Below are 18,051 nucleotides of genomic sequence, written 5' to 3'. Positions count from 1 at the left end.
CCGGCCCACTTCGGTACCGCTAGTAAATTGTCAACGGGGGGAGTGGGGGATGTCAGGGGCGGCGGGTGCTGTAGATAGTAAATGTAAATATGTAAATATTTGTGTCACTGCATCCTGGTAAAATACAAATATAATGTATAATGTCTGTGTCTTTGACATTAGCGCTGCTAGCCACCTGTGCCCTGTACTACGAAGCCAGTTCAACATACCCTGGATATGTTTGAGTAACAAATAAACTAACAACAACAAACTAACCAACAAGATCTCGCTAAGCGGTCCTACGACGCTGGTTATCAACTCGGTAAATCAAGCCAGGGTTTCTCTCTCCAGCTGAGAGCGCGTTCACGTCTAAGCCACGAGTGGATCTGACTTTAATTACATTTGTCTCGAGTGTTTCGTCAACATAATGTGTTGCTTAAAATAATACCTCTGAATACAGTAGGCTATGTGACACTGTAAGTGTTGCACGGCCAGATACGGCTGGAGAAACTGACTCAGATAAGAAAATATATTATATTATGATATTATATGATCGATGATCTGATTGATGATGTAATATGAATGATAAGTGCGACACGTCGGCGTCTTCTCCGCATATGGCAGTTTAAACTGTATTTCCTTTATCATGTAATATGACTTGATAGATTTAAACTCCGCAAACTGAGTTGATCTCTTTTCTATAGACGCCGGAGGCGGGCAGCGTCAGGTAAAAAAAGTTATTTAGCCTTCTCAAACCTGAGCCTCACGCGCCGCCTATGGGGGATGTGCTGGTGACTCATCCGACCGGCCCACTTCGGTACCGGCCCATCGGGATTCGTCCCGATGGCCAGTCCGCCACTGCACCCACCCAGCCCACGTAAACTGTCAATGGGGGGGGACCTAGTGTCCCGATCGGAGTGGGAATAATAATAATAATAATTCGTGCATTTTAATCATTAATTTCCCCAACATTGTGGTAAAAAAAAACACACGTTTAATCCATGTTGGTGTACTACAACTACAAAAAGCATCGGTTTGTTTTCTCATCAGGAAATGCAGACCGGCACAAACAAACGATTTTTAATCATCATCCTCATGGTCATTTAATGTATCATATGTTCGCCGAACATATGATACATTAAACTACCACGGTAAGGTGCTCTCTGAAGAACCAGCACCTTACCGTGGTAGAGAGGTTTGTGTGCCCTGATGAACCTGGGGGCTGTGTTGTCTGGAACCTTGTGTTCCTGGTAGGGTCTCCCATGGCAAATTGGTCTCAGGCAAGGGGCCAGACTAAGATTGGTTCAAAAGACCTCATGAAAGAAAAACCAAGAAGTGAGGATACCCGGCCCGGAGGAAGCCCGGGGTCCCTTTCTGGAGCCAGGCCCAGGAGGAGGACTCGTCGGCGAGCGTCTGGTGGCTGGGCTTGCCACGGAGCCCGGCCGGGCCCAGCCCGAAAAGGCAACGTGGGCAACACCTCCGCTTCTCCGTCCCGCGGGCCCACCACCCACGGGAAACAACGATGGGGTCGCGTGCGCTGCCAGAAGGGTGGCAGTGAAAGCGGAGGGTCTCGACGGACCAGACCCGGGCGACAGAAGCTGGCTTTGGGGACGTGGAACGTCACCTCTCTGGGGGGGAAGGAGCCGGAGCTTGTGCGGGAGGTGGAGCGTTACCAGTTGGATCTGGTTGGGCTCACCTCTACGCACAGCGTCGGCTCTGGAACCTTACTTCTGGATAGGGGTTGGACTCTATTCTTCTCCGGAGTTGCTCAAGGTGTGAGGCGCCGGGCGGGTGTGGGGATACTCACAAGTCCCCGGTTAGGTGCTTCGTTGTTGGAGTTTACCCCAGTGGACGAGAGGGTCGCCTCCCTACGCCTGCGGGTTATGGGGGGGAAAACTGTTGAGTGTGCTTATGCACCCAACATTTATTATCCCGGGGGACTCCCGAGGCAGTTGCAAGGTACCGACAGGCCCAAAGGGCAGCAGCCGCATCCGTGGCCGAGGCAAAGCAGCGGGTGTGGGAGAAGTTCAAAGAAGACATGGAGAAGGACTTTCGGGCGGCACCAAAGTTGTTCTGGAAAACTGTCCGACACCTCAGGAGGGGGAAGCAGGGAACCATCCAAGCTGTGTACAGTAAGGATGGGACGTTGTTGACCTCAACTGATGGAGTGTTAGGGCGTTGGAAGGAACACTTTGAGGAACTCCTGAACCCGACAACTCCGCCCTCTATGTTAGAGGCAGAGCTGGAGTATGACGGGGGATCAACACCAATCTCCCGGGGGGAGGTCACTGAGGTCGTCAAACAACTCCACAGTGGCAAAGCCCCGGGGGTGGATGAGATCCGCCCGGAAATGCTGAAGGCTCTGGGTGTTGAGGGACTGTCATGGTTGACACGTCTCATCAACGTTGCGTGGAAGTCGGAAACAGTACCGAAGGAGTGGCAGACCGGGGTGGTGGTTCCCCTTTTTAAAAAGGGGGATCAGATGGTGTGTGCCAATTACAGAGGCATCACACTACTCAGCCTCCCCGGGAAAGTTTACTCCAAGGTACTCGAAAGGAGGGTCAGGCCGATTGTCGAACCTCAGATTGAGGAGGAACAATGCGGATTCCGTCCTGGTCGTGGAACGACGGATCAGCTTTTTACTCTCGCAAGGATCCTGGAGGGGGCCTGGGAGTACGCTTATCCGGTCTACATGTGTTTTGTAGACTTGGAGAAGGCGTATGACCGAGTTCCCAGGGAGTTACTGTGGGAGGTGATGCGGGAGTATGGGGTGAGGGGGTCTCTACTCAGGGCCATCCAATCTCTGTACTCCCAAAGCGAGAGCTGTGTCCGGGTCCTCGGCAGTAAGTCGGACCCATTTCCGGTGAGGGTTGGCCTCCGCCAGGGCTGCGCTTTGTCACCAATCCTGTTTGTAATATACATGGATCGGATTTCGAGGCGTAGTCGTGGGGGAGGGGGTCTGCAGTTCGGTGGACTAATGATTGCACCACTGCTTTTTGCAGATGATGTGGTTCTAATGGCTTCATCGGTCTGCGACCTTCAGCACTCACTGGATCGGTTCGCAACCGAGTGTGAAGCGGCTGGGATGAGGATCAGCACCTCCAAATCTGAGGCCATGGTTCTCAGCAGGAAACCGATGGACTGTCCACTCCAAGTAGGGAATGAGTCCTTACCCCAAGTGAAGGAGTTCAATTATCTCGGGGTCTTGTTCTCGAGTGAGGGAACAATGGAGCGTGAGATGGGCCGGAGAATCGGAGCAGTGGGAGCGGTACTGCAGTCGCTTTACCGCACCGTTGTGACGAAAAGGGAGCCAGAAGGCAAAGCTCTCTGTCTACCGGGCCATTTTCGTTCCTACCCTCACCTATGGTCACGAAGGATGGATCATGACCGAAAGAACGAGATCGCGGATACAAGCGGCCGAGATGGGTTTTCTCCGCCGGGTGGCTGGTGTCTCCCTTAGGGATAAGGTGAGAAGTTCGGTCATCAGGGAGGGACTCGGAGTTGAGCCGCTCCTCCTTCGCGTCGAAAGGAGCCAGTTGAGGTGGTTCGGGCACCTAGTTAGGATGCCACCTGGGCGCCTCCCTAGGGAGGTGTTCCAGGCACGTCCAGCTGGGAAGAGACCAAGGGGTAGACCTAGGACCAGGTGGAGGGATTATATCTCTTCGCTGGCCTGGGAGCGCCTTGGGATCCCCCAGTCAGAGCTGGTTGATGTCGCCAGGGAAAATAAAGTTTGGGGCTCTCTGCTGGAACTGCTACCCCCGCGACCCGACCACGGATAAGCGGGAGAAGATGGATGGATGAATGGATGTTCGCCGAATTGACATGAAATCACTAATAAATGTAGTTTCATCCACTTGAGTTTACAACTACAAAAAGAATCGATTTGTTTTTATATCACATCCGACGGGAGGAAATTCAGCAGCTCTCACTACCGATTTTTAATCCTAATGTAATCATCATCTTCACCACAATCATTTATGTTTATGTTCGCCGAATTGACATGAAAGCACTGACAAATATGAATATACTGTAGTCAACTTCATTAAAACGTTATTAACAGTAATTCACCATTTATACGCATGACAACACACTTTGTCCGTGTTTGGCTCTCTCGCCGCACAGTGAAGCGTTCCCGCATTGACGTCACTTCCGGCATACCCCAAAACTTCAAAATGAGTCGAAGGAATTTCCCCGCGATGTTCGAAATTATTGATATTTAACGGAACGGTATCGCTTTTTCTTTTTTAAACTGACGGTTCGAGACTACTAGTAGCCCAATATGTCATTGCACAACAGTTGTTGGGATGCTGTCACAGGCTCTTTAAATGTGATCAATTATGATCAGTTGTACCTGAAACCCCTTTTTGGAGGGGAACGGATAAGGGTGTTTGAGACATTATAATTAGCAAAAGTATTTAAATTCTATAAATTACAGTGCAATACAAATATATTTACTTATGTATTTACTTATATTAATCAAGCCTACAATACAACATAACAAAAAACCTTCTGTTTGTTGCAAAAAATACATAATCATATACATTCTAAATTCCTAGTTTCACTATTAGTTATGCCTTAGACATGGATTTGTAATATAGCAAAAAACTAGAATAGTTATGAAAGATTAGTAACATATGGACTTACTTAAATATCACAATTTTGATTTACCTGCAGAGGTGAGAGGGGCAACAAAGGTACACACACAAACACAATTTATTATTTCGTCTTGTTTTGTCCTCTTCATAGTATCGGCAAACAGTACTACTTTATCCTATTATTTTAAGCAACACATTAGCTTGACGAAACTCAAATGTAATTAAACTCAAATGTAATTAAAGTCAGATCCACCAGTGTCTATGGGGCAGTGATATCATAAAACTGTTGTACGCTTTCAAACGCTCGGTAGTTTATTTATTTTTTAACCAGTTATATATTCACCTTGCAACTATGTGGCTTGTATCCTGGATTATATGTTTAAGTCATGGATGGTTAAAGCTCATATTTGTCTAATATTAGTTTACTTTTCATTACTGAAGTATGACGCTGCGCTGTCAGTACACTTCTCCCTGTTTGTGATTGGTCAAATGTAGCTAACCCCGCCCCTTTCACATGAATGCGCTCTCAGCTGGGGAGAGAATCCCTGGCTTGATTTACAGAGTTGATAACCAGCGTTGTAGGACCGCTTAGCGAGATCTCGTGTGTTAGGGTTAGTTAAGATAACTCAAACATATCCAGGGTCTGTTGAACTGGCTTCGTAGTACAGTTTACTGGTGGCTGCATAGCAGCGCTAATGTCAAAGACACAAACATTATATTTTTATTTTACCAGGATGCAGACAAACATATTTGGGAAGGCTTAGCCTTCCCTAGCCTACATGGCCGCTTACCTTAGGGTCTTTCCTCAGCGAGGAGGACCAGGGCTGATGAAGGAGCCCATGCTGGGCAAAGCTGATACCAACTGCACAGGCCTAGTCTGTCACTTTATTTGACTAAATGTGTTTACTTATACATTTAATAGGTTTTACACCTTCTGTCCATATGTGCTTTTTATTTAAAACATTTGATTAACTTTTGGTTCACATTTCAATAAACTGTATTTGCACTCCTTTTGTCCATTATTCTTACTGAAAATGTTAGATTACACATTCACATCTGACTGAAGATTGGCCCCATTTATTTGTGAAGTTGCAAACTCTGCGGTACAAGGCACAAGTGATGTGAAGCTCATAAAGTGAGGCAAATAGAAATAATCAGCTGATGGAGTGTAGATGTGGAAATAGCTGCATTCGATCAGCTGACTGTTTTTACAATAAAAGTTGTTTATAGTGAATGTCCTGTACTGGTCTTAACATCTCATAGCATCAGCTTTTAATGATCCTCTTGGATGTTCTTCTTGACCCTCAGAGAAGGAGAAAATGTTGTGTCTTTCAAGCATGTCCTTTCCTAACAATATGACAGGAAACATAAAACATATTATTGCAGAACAAGTGTGTTATTTATGAAAGTGGTGTGTTTGTGAGTTTAGGGGCTGTAGATATCATTATTTTGTAATTGTAATGTTTTTTTTTTATTTAAACAATGAGCTACAAAGACAATTATGAATGAACAGTATGAAGTTCATCAACATTGAAATATATGTTATTATCAAAATAATATGTAACTGTTATCAAAACGTAGTGCAAATGTAGAAGCTTGCTCTGTTGTCTCACTGAAAGAATAACTTTTACCACGTTTTTTACAGACAATATTGAGAGATAAATCTTTGCCTTCAATACATTAAATTAGAAAGCTGACAAAGTCATATTGCTAAATATCTAAATGTAACTTTTTCCATGGAAAAACCCCTCAACTTAACTGATGTGTAGGTGATCTAGTATTTAGTATTGTTTATTGGAATGTATATCAGTGTATTCAAGTCAATACTTCATTCATTTAAACCAATATCTTTCTTGATTATTTGTACAGTATGAAAAAAGAGTCTTTGTACCTGAGCTGAAGTTCACTGCTGTGAGGAGTCCAGTTCTGTCTCTCACTCTCTGGTCCAGCCTGTCTGCATCACCTGGACACCTTAAACAAACAGATATATATATATATATATATATGTAAAGTACCATGTGTACAAACAATATAACTGATTCTCTTCTGTTGGACATGTTGGATTGTGTATTGTCCGAGTCAGGGTCCTTTTTATTTTACTGTAACTTTGGAAGTTGTGTTACCAATGCTTACGGTTTATTTGATACCAATTTGGTAATGCAATTAATAAAAACAACAAGGTTTGGGTTCGTTCTTCAGATGACTGTGACGTTAACGTGTAAGCTCGATAATGAACTCCAGCTCAACCAACCATATTGTAATATCTAAGTAATCATCTTGAAATATGACATTAATAATTGTAATATACACACATCTTATTGTGAGGTTGATTTCACATAACTTCTTCGACATTAACTTGTCTACATACTTGAGCATAGCCAATTTAAATTAACCTTAGCGATGCATACAGTTCCTCCTACATAATAAAATATCTCTAAGTTACAAGGATGTAACCTTATTTTATCAACCTCAAACAGAAGCCATTTGTTCAACAGTATTATCCTACTTAACACTTGTCTATTTCGTTTTAACCTTTATATATACAGTCTATGATTTTAACTTGGAGGGTACGATTACAATCGTTAGCACCGATGTAGCTACCACTAGCTTACATGCTAACCCAAGCCTTACCATTCATTACGTAGCTGATTAAAATCAAACACATAAATAAAGCACTCGAATTGTACTTACCGCATTCATGCACCGTCTGTTTTAACGGCAGAGCGAGTCACAATAGTCCGATATATAAGCATGAAGAACAAACAACCACGGCCGGCTACAAGTTGTGTTTCCTGGATCAGCTGAGCAGGCAGAGTCCCTGTAGCTAGCTTCACGGAGCAGCTAGCAGAGAGACAAGAAGCTAACAGCGGCAGGCACTTGACAGAGCCGTCACTCAATGTGACCACGCCCTAATTTATGCACACACTTTAAGACCTAATATAAATAAAAGGGTCTCGTTAGAAAACAATTCACTCTCAGATCCATAATCATGAAGGTGGAATCTAACTATATCGATAATAAAAATGTATGGAGCCAGGGAGAGAAACATGTTTTTTTCTGCTGTAAAGTTGGGCATTTTAACATGGGGGTCTATGGAAATTGCTCCTTTCTGCAGCCATCGCCTATCGGCCAATATATGAACTGCAGTGTGTGACACTTCCGTATTGGCTTCACGGCTCTACCCCACAGTTTGCCGCTTGGGCCAGACCAAGGGGCAATGACGACATGGCCGTCATGGCCGCCGGTGAAAATCCTACCCTGGTTACAGTAATTCTATAAACACATTTGTTTGCGATGATGTATTTTTTTTCCACATGGTTTTGGATTTATGAATGACTACTACTGCATAATATATTAGAGTAATGACTGATAACTCATTGAGAGCTATAACGGTGATATTTTTTTATTCACTGGCGCTAGCCTGCCTAACGCAGCGTCCACACGGCGGCGTGCGTTGAAGCTTTTGCAGCGGGCGTGTCTGAAGCTCGACCAACAACCAATCACATGAATCTCCCGCCCCGGACACACAAGCACGCGGTTTGATTGGCTAGAGCTTGTACTGGCATATGATTTGATTGGCTGACGCTTCCGTCAAAGCTTCAAAAGTTGAACATATTGCTCAACTTTTGAAGCAAGCAACGCGAGCAAAGCGAAAAAACGCTCCCACAATGCAGTTCTGCAAAGTGTAACGTCACCCCATTCAAAGTGAATAAGCAGAAGCGTTGAAGCTTCAACGCACACCGCCGTGTGGACCGGCCGTAATGGTCTTACAATGCAGTAGAATACATATATTGGTCCATAATCAAGCCTACAGTAAAATAACAAACAAATTTACAAAAATATCCAAAATCCTAGTTTATATTTACCATATTTGTCATATTGTTGCATGTACACATTTTTTTTTGTGTACAATAAGGGGTTGTTTTACCTCCAAATAAAGGGGTTTAGATCATGAGATGATTCTTTGTATTTATATAGTTGGATTTGTAATATGAATTTACCAGACAAAGACAAAATCTCTTCTTCTGGATCGATTTGTATACTTTTTTTAAGAACTACACATTGTGAAAATGACACTGTTACTCTGTAGGAATACAATTAGAATTTGGTAGACTCGTGTTTTTTTAGGTTCTTTTTTAGGTTATTTAGCGATTGATTTGATAATGAAACATGAAAGGCATTATATAGCAATTTTTCTCATGTCTCTCTTTCTCTGTCTCACTTGAGTGTGTCCCCCCTCGCCCCGGTTATGGCTGTGCCCAGGGCAGAAGACTATTAATAAGACATACTGCTGTGGAAAGGTATAGATCAGATGAGAAAACAGTACCATGTGCTACTGCATAGCGAGTGGAAATGGAAGGCAAAGATTATGAGAGAAAGCTAGAAAGAGATAGATTGAAGGGAAGACATATTGCCTAGGGTACTGTGAAAAAATAGATCGCCCTCTGTCTTTGAAATAGCAGAAAACAAAGAGTTGGAGAGGTAAAAGAGGGATGATGAGGTCTAAAATGATTAACTCAGCAGAGGGCTTATAAAAGGGCAGTTATGGTAAGATGTATATCTGGGGGATACTTCAGGTATCTTGGAGTGTGTGGATAAAGGAGCAGATCAGCAATTTGGTGCGGAATAAAGATGGGAAGAAAAGGTGCCTGAAAAAGGTGCCTGAAAAAGATGCCGTCTCTGAGTTTAAAATAAAGTTAAAATAAGTCAAAAAACTAAAGAAAGTCGAGTGAATCTCTTCGACCACTGATACTATGTTGTCTTTCGTTTGACATACCATAACCATTTTATAGATAGATTGATAGATAGATAGATATATAGATAGATGGATAAATACTTTATTGATCCCAATTTGGGAAATTATTTAGTCAAGTGATTTCAGACTTTATAATGCAATTCTTAAAATGTATCTTTTATTAAGATGCCAAACTGACTTACTGATACAATAAAGCAGTGTGAAAAAGGCCACTCTTTTGTTTATCAACATGATTTCCATGAAGGAGTCTGTTTAATACACTTGTTAATATGCCGATGGTTTTAAACAAGGAGAAAAAAGCTGTTGAGGGGCCGTTTGGCTATGCCAATCTAAAAATGTCTGAAACTGCTCTCCCCAGCACATTTAGAATTAAAGCCATTATGATGGTAATTGTGTCACCTCTAATAGTCAATTAGATATGCTAGCAGATAGAGAGCACTGCATAACAATTGCTGGGTTCTAATTACCTCACCGAATGAAATGTTCCTATGTATCACAAAACTTATAAGACAGAGTGGCGCAGATGGATTGAAGGTGAAAGGTGCAGTTGTATAAAACGTAACCTTCACTGATAAAAGCCTGATTGATACGAGGTTGTATCAACTTTCATACATCTTTCAAATAATATCTCCATTTCAGGGTTTCATACATTGACCTGAACTCGCTGTGTTGGTCCAGGCACCTTTTGTATTCAGGCATATTGTAACTGTGCATGTTTTATGACAAAATAGGTGAGGTTATTAAGCACTGACATTGTGCAAAGCACCATACCAGTGTATAATGGCGCATTTCCACTACAGCGCGGAGCTCGCTTTAAGCGTTTTTGGTTGCGTTTCCCTTTGGCGTAGTTCCGGCTAGCGGGTACTATTTCACAGTTTTTCTGGCCCCATCAAATCAAGGTTCTTTCCGGGCCAACAACCAGGCTGAGTCGGGCTGAGTATGCTAAACTAGAGAGAGAATCGCTGGCAAGGGGGCTACAACAAAATGAACATATTTGACCGTGATTTAATTGTAATACACATTTCAAAATGATGCCGAAGTAACAACATACTGATACCGGTTAGTAAAAACCATGAATTAATGCTTTGACAAGTCTGCAGACAGACGGCAGGCAAAGAACCTTTTAAAATGCGTGTTCTCTAAATGGAGATCGGCTAAGCTAACGCAGTATATTCTCCGACCGTCCACACTCTCAACAACGGCCTATACAGAAATAAATAAACCAGCGACTGTATTCACCATGACACAGTCTGTGGTTTGTACTTGTTTAACTTTTGTCTAGTTTCCGAACAGATATGAGGAGCTGTGAGCTTGAGTGCTACCAGCTAACGGCTGATGTTTTTCTGTGGTTCTCATTGAAGATGATGTCACGGCTCTGCCTACACTGCGTCACTATAGTTACTGCCCCAGCTACTAAACTGTAATGGAAACGCAGCATCAAGTGAACCAGTCCTAACGAGGCCGAGCAAGGCCCTGTAGTGGAAATGCGCCATTAGAGGCCCTGAAGAATTCCACAATATTTAAATACATTGTCTGTCAATGATAGAATTTTGACTTTTCAGGTTTTAGAATGACTTACTTTTACCAAACGTTAACTTTTATTAGTAATAGATACACTTGAATCAAGAAATCTTTACATTAAAATAAGACTCTTTTAATTTGTAGTGCCACTATGTTTTCCACATGTTGAGTTTTCAGTTGAACAGCATCTGGATGATCCAATCCAATCCAACTTTATTTATATAGCACTTTAAAAACCTTCAGACCAAAGTGCTGTACACAACATAATATAAATACATTTAAAATACAAGATACAAACACAAAACAAACCAGAATAAACGTAATAATTAAAAAATAAATAACAGGCATATAATAAAAACAATAGACCACTGAAAGCAAATAAAAGCAACACTCTACTTGTTTCTGAATGCCAAGGAGAAGAGGTGGGTTTTCAGACGGGATTTAAAAACAGTCAGTGTGGGAGCCTGTCTGATGAGCAAGGGCAGGTCGTTCCACAGTTTAGGGGCGGCAGCAGAGAAAGCACGGTCCCCTCTGCGCTTAGACTTTGTTTTTGGCACCCTCAGGAGCAACTGATCAGCTGACCTGAGAGTGCGAGTGGGCGTGTAGCTGTGTAACAGCTCAGAGAGGTACGGCGGGGCCAGGCCATTCAGGGCTTTAAAAGTAAATAAAAGAGTTTTAAAATGAATCCTCAAATGAACGGGCAGCCAGTGGAGTGAAGATCAAATGGGGGAAATGTGCTCGTGTTTGCGTGTGCCAGTTAGTAGCCGTGCTGCTGCATTTTGCACCATCTGGAGGCGAGCAAGGGAGGATGCACTTATCCCCATATATAGTGCATTACAATAATCCAAGCGGGAGGTGACGAAGGCATGGATTACAGTTTCAAAGAGGTCACTATTTAAAAAAGGCTTTATTTTGGCTAGCTGCCTGAGGTGGAAGAAGCTGTTTTTAACAACTGCCTTGATCTGGCTGTCAAGCTTGAGTTCAGGGTCCATCTTTATCCCAAGATTTGTGATGGTAGGCCTGGTGGAGTGGCCCAGGGATCCTAGGTCTATAGGAGTGGTCCGAGGGGCACCAAAAACCATCACTTCGGTTTTGTCATCATTTAATTTTAAAAAGTTGCATGACATCCAGGACTTAATGTCTTCAAGGCAGTTTAACAGCGGTTTAATTGAATATGAGTCATTCTTTTTAAGTGGCACATATATTTGGCAATCGTCTGCATAACAATGGAAAGCGATACCGTGCTTCCTAAGAATGGACCCAAGAGGGAGCAAATACAGGGAGAATAACAGGGGGCCTAACACTGAGCCCTGTGGAACCCCACAAAGGAGAGGAGCAGACGAGGACTCAGAGTCCCCAAGGCTGACGCAGAAAGTCCTACCAGTCAGATACGACCTAAACCATTCGAGGGCTTTGCCCCTAATGCCCACCCACTGCTCCAAACGAGCTATCAGGATCTCATGGTCCACTGTATCAAAAGCGGCCGTTAGATCAAGGAGTAAAAGGATAATGCATTCACCCGAGTCTGTTGCTAAGAGGATATCATTAAAAACTCTTAAAAGAGCTGATTCCGTGCTGTGCAAGGTTTTAAAACCAGATTGGAAGACCTCGAGTACCTTGTGCTCTTCCAGAAAAGCGAGAAGTTGACTGTATACAATCTTCTCTAGGATTTTTGACATAAAAGGTAACTTGGAAATGGGCCTAAAGTTTGCAAGAACTGTGGGATCCAGACTAGGTTTCTTAATAAGTGGTTGAACAACGGCATGTTTCCAATTTTCCGGAACAACCCCTGTGAGCAGACTGCTGTTAAAAACGTCAAGAACAAAAGGTCCTATAGTGGGGAATACCTCTTTAAAAAATCGAGGAGGGACAGGGTCGATTGGAGAACCAGAGGGTTTTATTTTGGAGACAATCTCCTGCACAGAGGACAGACTCATATGCTCAAAACGGTCAAAAACAGCAAAGCAGGGGGCAGAGACAGAGGTGTCTTTTGATGGAGCAGTGATTTGAGTCCTAGTTGAAGTGACTTTATTAATAAAAAATTGAAGAAAATGTTCACAGACTGCAGGGGAGGTCTCCACACAGGTAGTCTGAGGGGCATTAAGAGCTGAATCTATTGTCTGAAATAGTACACGAGGTTTGTGACAGTTTAAAAGAATGATGTCAGAGAAATGTTTTATTTTTGCCTCTTTTACAGTTTTCTGGTAGAGACGCCAACACTGCCTCAACATTTGAAAAGACACTTGTAGTTTGTCCTTATTCCATTTTCTTTCAGCTCTACGGCATTCACGTCGGGCAGCACGAGTCGTGGCATTGAGCCAAGGCTCGAATTTAGTTTTGGGTCGCCTTGTTTTTAATGGAGCCACAGTGTCCATAGCAGCTTTACATGTGGAGTGAAACCATAAACTAAGCTCCTCCGTAGTGTTAGACATAGGCTCATGGATAACACCGTTTTCATGATTAAACACGGCCGAAAACTGACCAGCAGTGGAAGTGTTAATTATACGGGCAGCAGTGGAAGTGTTAATTATCCGGGCAGCAGCGCGCGGTTTGACAGTAGTACAGGCAAGTGTAACATCAAATAAAACAGGCATATGATCTGAGAAAACAGCGTCACATATCTCCAAGTTAAGAACAGGCAAACCATATGATAAAACAATATCAAGTGTGTCCGCGTTCTTGCGTGGGGCCAGACACATACTGAGCAAGACTAAAATAATCAACAAGGTTTAAAAAGTCCTTTGCCATAGGTTTCTCAGGACAACACACATGAATATTAAAATCCCCAACAATAAGGACACGATCATATTGCGGCATCATTTCAGCCAGAAAGTCAGAGAAATCATTTATGAAGTCCTTATTGTATTTGGGAGGTCTATAGACCACCGCACACAGCACTGTGTGAGAGCGGCCAAGCTCGAACACGCTCAGTTCAAAGCTACAAGGAGAGAATGACAGCGATAGTTGCTGACATTTAAAATCACTCCTAAAGACTGTAGCTACTCCTCCGCCTCGGCCCGAAGTCCGTGGAGAGTTAAAATAGCAGCAATCTGGAGGTAAAAGTTCGGTAAAGGCGCTGGACCGAGCCATGTCTCAGTGACGAAGAGGAAATCCAGTCCTTTTGAAGTGAAGAACTCCTTAATGACAAAAGTCTTGTTTGTCAATGATCTGGCGTTTATGAGGCCAAACCCTGGCAGGAACCAGTGGGTCCGCGGCGTTTGAGGGAGCCCGACAAAGAGACAGCAGGTTATTCAGATTCACCCCGCGCCTGCGGGGACCGAGGGGAGCAGGGCCCGCGGCCAGGATGGAAAGCTTCATCCGGGCCGATGACAGGTACCAACCAGGCATCGACAGGGTCCAGATAGCGACAATGAAGAGACAGGCGAGGCACGGCGTGGTATTCAGTCCTTGAGATGGGACAAGCTGAAAATGCCTTCATCCTCACCAGTCGACCACTGCGTTTTCCGCGGTGGCGTTTACGGCGGGTAGTTGGAGCCGGGGTGCGGCACAGGTAATCTGGTACTCCCAATAAGAACGGGTGGAGCGTTTTATGTCCACGATCCGAATTCACAGGATTTAATGCCGAAAAACGAAGATCCAGAAGTGTTTGGCAATCGTATACTAATAGAGAGTTGACATTACAGCAAAAAGTGACAAAAACAGCACAAACACACACAACACTCGCAGATACGGACGGCAGGCCACACACACTGGCGCCATCTTGGATCCACTTCCCATTTTTTGGGGTCTCGAGCTTACTCTATGATGAGGAGCTTTATTTCTGCTCTCTTGCACCATGACTGTAAAAGATGACTATGTACTGTATGCACATTTGTCAGACTCACAAATGTAAGGATAAAAGTTACATTCCCCTTTTTCCAAATGAATGATTTTGTTTATGTGTGTGATCATGAAGGTACATTCTCTGTATGGTTGTAGACTTTAAAAGAGCATATTACATGATAAATCAGGGAAAATGTGAAATCAAGGTTTATTTTTTCTCTCTCTCTCCTTGCAGGTTGTGAGCTTATATATCGTAATCGTGATGGCGATGTTATTAAATTCAATGTCGACACTGATGAAAAGACCATCTTGGTGCATAAAAAGAAATTTGTAAGTATTTTGCCATCTTTTCCCCCTCTTTATTTTCTCATACAAAAAGGGCTGAATAACTAACTATGGCTGTTGATTAACTAAATTAATGTTCTTTTTATATCTCAGCCAATCAAAGCACCTAAAGCTATTTTTATTGCACAGCTTAATCAAATGATTCAACCTGTCTCTGGCCCAAGCAGTTGTTCCCACCATCTTCAAGACCGCCACCATCGTGCCAGTGCCGAAGCTCTCAACCGCTACGGCTATTAATGACTTCCGTCCTGTTGCACTCACCCCCATCATCACTAAGTGCTTCGAGAGACTGGTTCTCTCGTACCTGAATCCTGTCTGCCTGCTACACTGGACCCATACCAGTTTGCCTACCGCTGCAATAGTTAAACAGAGGATGCCATCTCCACGGCACTCCACTCTGCCCTGACCCACCTGGATAGCCCCAAATCTTACGTCAGAATGTTGTTCATACACTGTAAAATGTTTGACTGTAACATTACAGTAAATTACTGGCTACTAGTTGCATGGATTTCATAGTAATTGACTGTGAATATTTCAAAGTAATTGACTGTGAATATTTCACAGTAATTTACTGTAGATATTTTACAGTAAATTAGAATAAAAGTACAACTAAATACTGTGACTTTACAGTTGCCATGCACATGGAATTACTGTGATATAGCAGTACAGAGCTGTGGTATTATTGTACCTAGCTGTACATCAATTACAGTAATTACCTCTATTTTCACACTATTACTGTAGAAGTAATGCAACACAGTAGCCAGTAATTTACTGCAAATGTAAAAATGTAAATAATACTATATTGTAAATCTGACTAGTTAACTGGGATTTTACCATAACTACACAATTCAATCAGCTCAATCAACAAAGAAAAACAAAGAAAATGCCCATTTTAACTTTGTATTACTCCAGTGAAGTACATTTCAGTGTCTTGGACATGTTGTTACGGCCCCAACCTCTACTCCGCGTTAGTGGCTCGTGCTGAGACCCGCAACATGAAAGAATACACACAACCTGTGTGATGCACGACCTGCTGATGACGGCTGATGCTGGCTCTCCCTCTCTCCCTCTCTCCTCATACTCCTCGATCTCACTGCAGCTTTCGACACCGTCGATCACGGCATCCTCCTCCATCGTCTGCACTCCACCATCGGACTCTCTGACTCTCCCCTTGACTGGTTCAGATCTTACCTCACCGGGAGAACAGAGTACGTCTCCTTGGGCGAGGCAGAGTCGGGTACCCACAACATCACCTGTGGTGTCCCTCAAGGATCAGTTCTCGGCCCCACCCTCTTCACACTCTACATGCTCCCCCTTGGCTCTACCATCAGCCGACATGGAGTATCATTCCATTGCTACGCTGATGACACCCAACTGTACCTCAGGATCAACCCTACCTCCTCTGCAGCCCTGCCTTCACCCACACTTACTGCCTGCCTGGAGGAAATACAGGCGTGGATGAAGCAAAACGTCCTGAAACTCAACAGCTCCAAGACCGAAGCCATTATAGTTGGCACCCCACACGAGGTTCGGTCATCCACCATCACCACCATCACCTTCTCCGGCCAGGACATTACCCTCTCCTCAATAGTCACCAACCTGGGTGTGAAAATGGACGCCCATCTGACCTTTGAGGCCCACATTAAACAGCTGTGCAAGAACTCCTTTTACCACCTCAGGAACATCGCCAAACTCCGCCCCACACTCACTCTGTCTGATGCCGAAAAGCTGGTCCATGCCTTTGTCTCCTCCAGGCTGGACTACTGCAATGCACTCCTCATCGGGATCCCTAACAAAAGCATCCAGAAGCTCCAATACATTCAGAACAGCGCTGCTAGGATCCTGATGAGGGTGCCCAAATATGATCACATCACCCCCATCCTTAAAGCACTACACTGGCTACCCGTGGAACTGAGGATCGAATTCAAGGTCTCCGTCCTCACCCACCAGTGTGTCCATGGAACTGCCCCTCCCTACCTCAAGGAACTCCTCACCCCCCATACCTCCTTGCGGACCACCCGTTCCAGCAACTCCAATTTCCTCAAACCCCCCAGGACTAAGCTCCGTACTATGGGAGACCGGGCCTTCTGCTCGGCTGCTCCCAGCCTGTGGAATGCTCTCCCCGACCAAATGAGAGCACCACAGACCGTGGAGGCTTTTAAAAAAGGCCTCAAAACCCATCTCTTCAAAAGAGCCTTTGCCTAGACATTTTTATCACCCTTTTTATTTTTTTATTTTTTTATTGCTTTTTTTTATTAATTCTACCGTGTTGTGTAATGTTTATTTATACTGTTCATGCTCACTACTTGTAGCACTTCGGGATTTGCATTCAAATATGAAGTGCTTTATAAATGGAACTCATTATTATTATTATTATTATTATTACAATAACCCCCAAAAACATTTTTGAACCCTAGGGGCTGGCTCCCCCAAAATAATTAAATAACATAACCCTAACCTAACCCTAACACCGAAATAAAGTAACAAAAAAAAGTAACCGCCGCTGCCCGTGAGGCGAAAGGGCTGTGATGGAGTCTCCTCACGCTGCATTTCACTCGTCTCTCATCATGAGGCGTGTACACACCCAGGGGATGAGTGGTGTGTGCAGTGCTGTCCACACGAGGCGTTATAACGGTGCTCGTGGGTTTATTATGACCGTGTGTAGGAGGCATATCTGGGACAGAGGAATGCCGCGAGCTCTGCAGTACACACCCAGGGGATGAGTGGTGTGTGCAGTGCTGTCCACACGAGGCGTTATAACGGTGCTCGTGGGTTTATTATGACCGTGTGTAGGAGGCATATCTGGGACAGAGGAATGCCGCGAGCTCTGCAGTTTATAAACCAATAGGTTAAAACCGGCAGTGAGCCCTGCTGTCTAATTAATCAACAGATTAGTGGCAGCCGGCTTAATTAGCGAGCTCTGCAGTTTATTAACCGATAGATTAAAAACTGCAGGCTTTTACAGCGAGCCCTGCTAACAACAGGTTAGTGACAGCTGGCTGGCTTAGTTAACGAGCTCTGCAGTTTATTAACCGACAGGTTAAAACCAGCAGGCTTCTGCAGCGAGCCCTG

At 43.9% G+C, this 18,051-nt stretch overlaps 1 protein-coding gene across 4 annotated transcripts in view; it reads left to right on the top strand.

Moving 5' to 3' along the window:
• The window catches only part of dpp6a (dipeptidyl-peptidase 6a), a 488,251-nt gene that overhangs the window by 409,080 nt on the left and 61,120 nt on the right, over window positions 1-18,051 (top strand). For all 4 annotated transcript variants that reach the window (XM_034108575.1, XM_071206894.1, XM_034108574.1 and 1 more), the window contains one exon: window positions 14,870-14,964. In XM_034108575.1, coding sequence (XP_033964466.1) covers window positions 14,870-14,964 — 95 coding nt within the window. The remainder of the gene's footprint in view (window positions 1-14,869; window positions 14,965-18,051) is intronic.

This window comes from Pseudochaenichthys georgianus, chromosome 20, assembly GCF_902827115.2.
Source record: "Pseudochaenichthys georgianus chromosome 20, fPseGeo1.2, whole genome shotgun sequence".
Taxonomy (NCBI): Eukaryota; Metazoa; Chordata; class Actinopteri; order Perciformes; family Channichthyidae; genus Pseudochaenichthys; species Pseudochaenichthys georgianus.
Note: the sequence above shows the minus strand (reverse complement) of the source record. Positions and strands in the feature narration are given on the sequence as shown.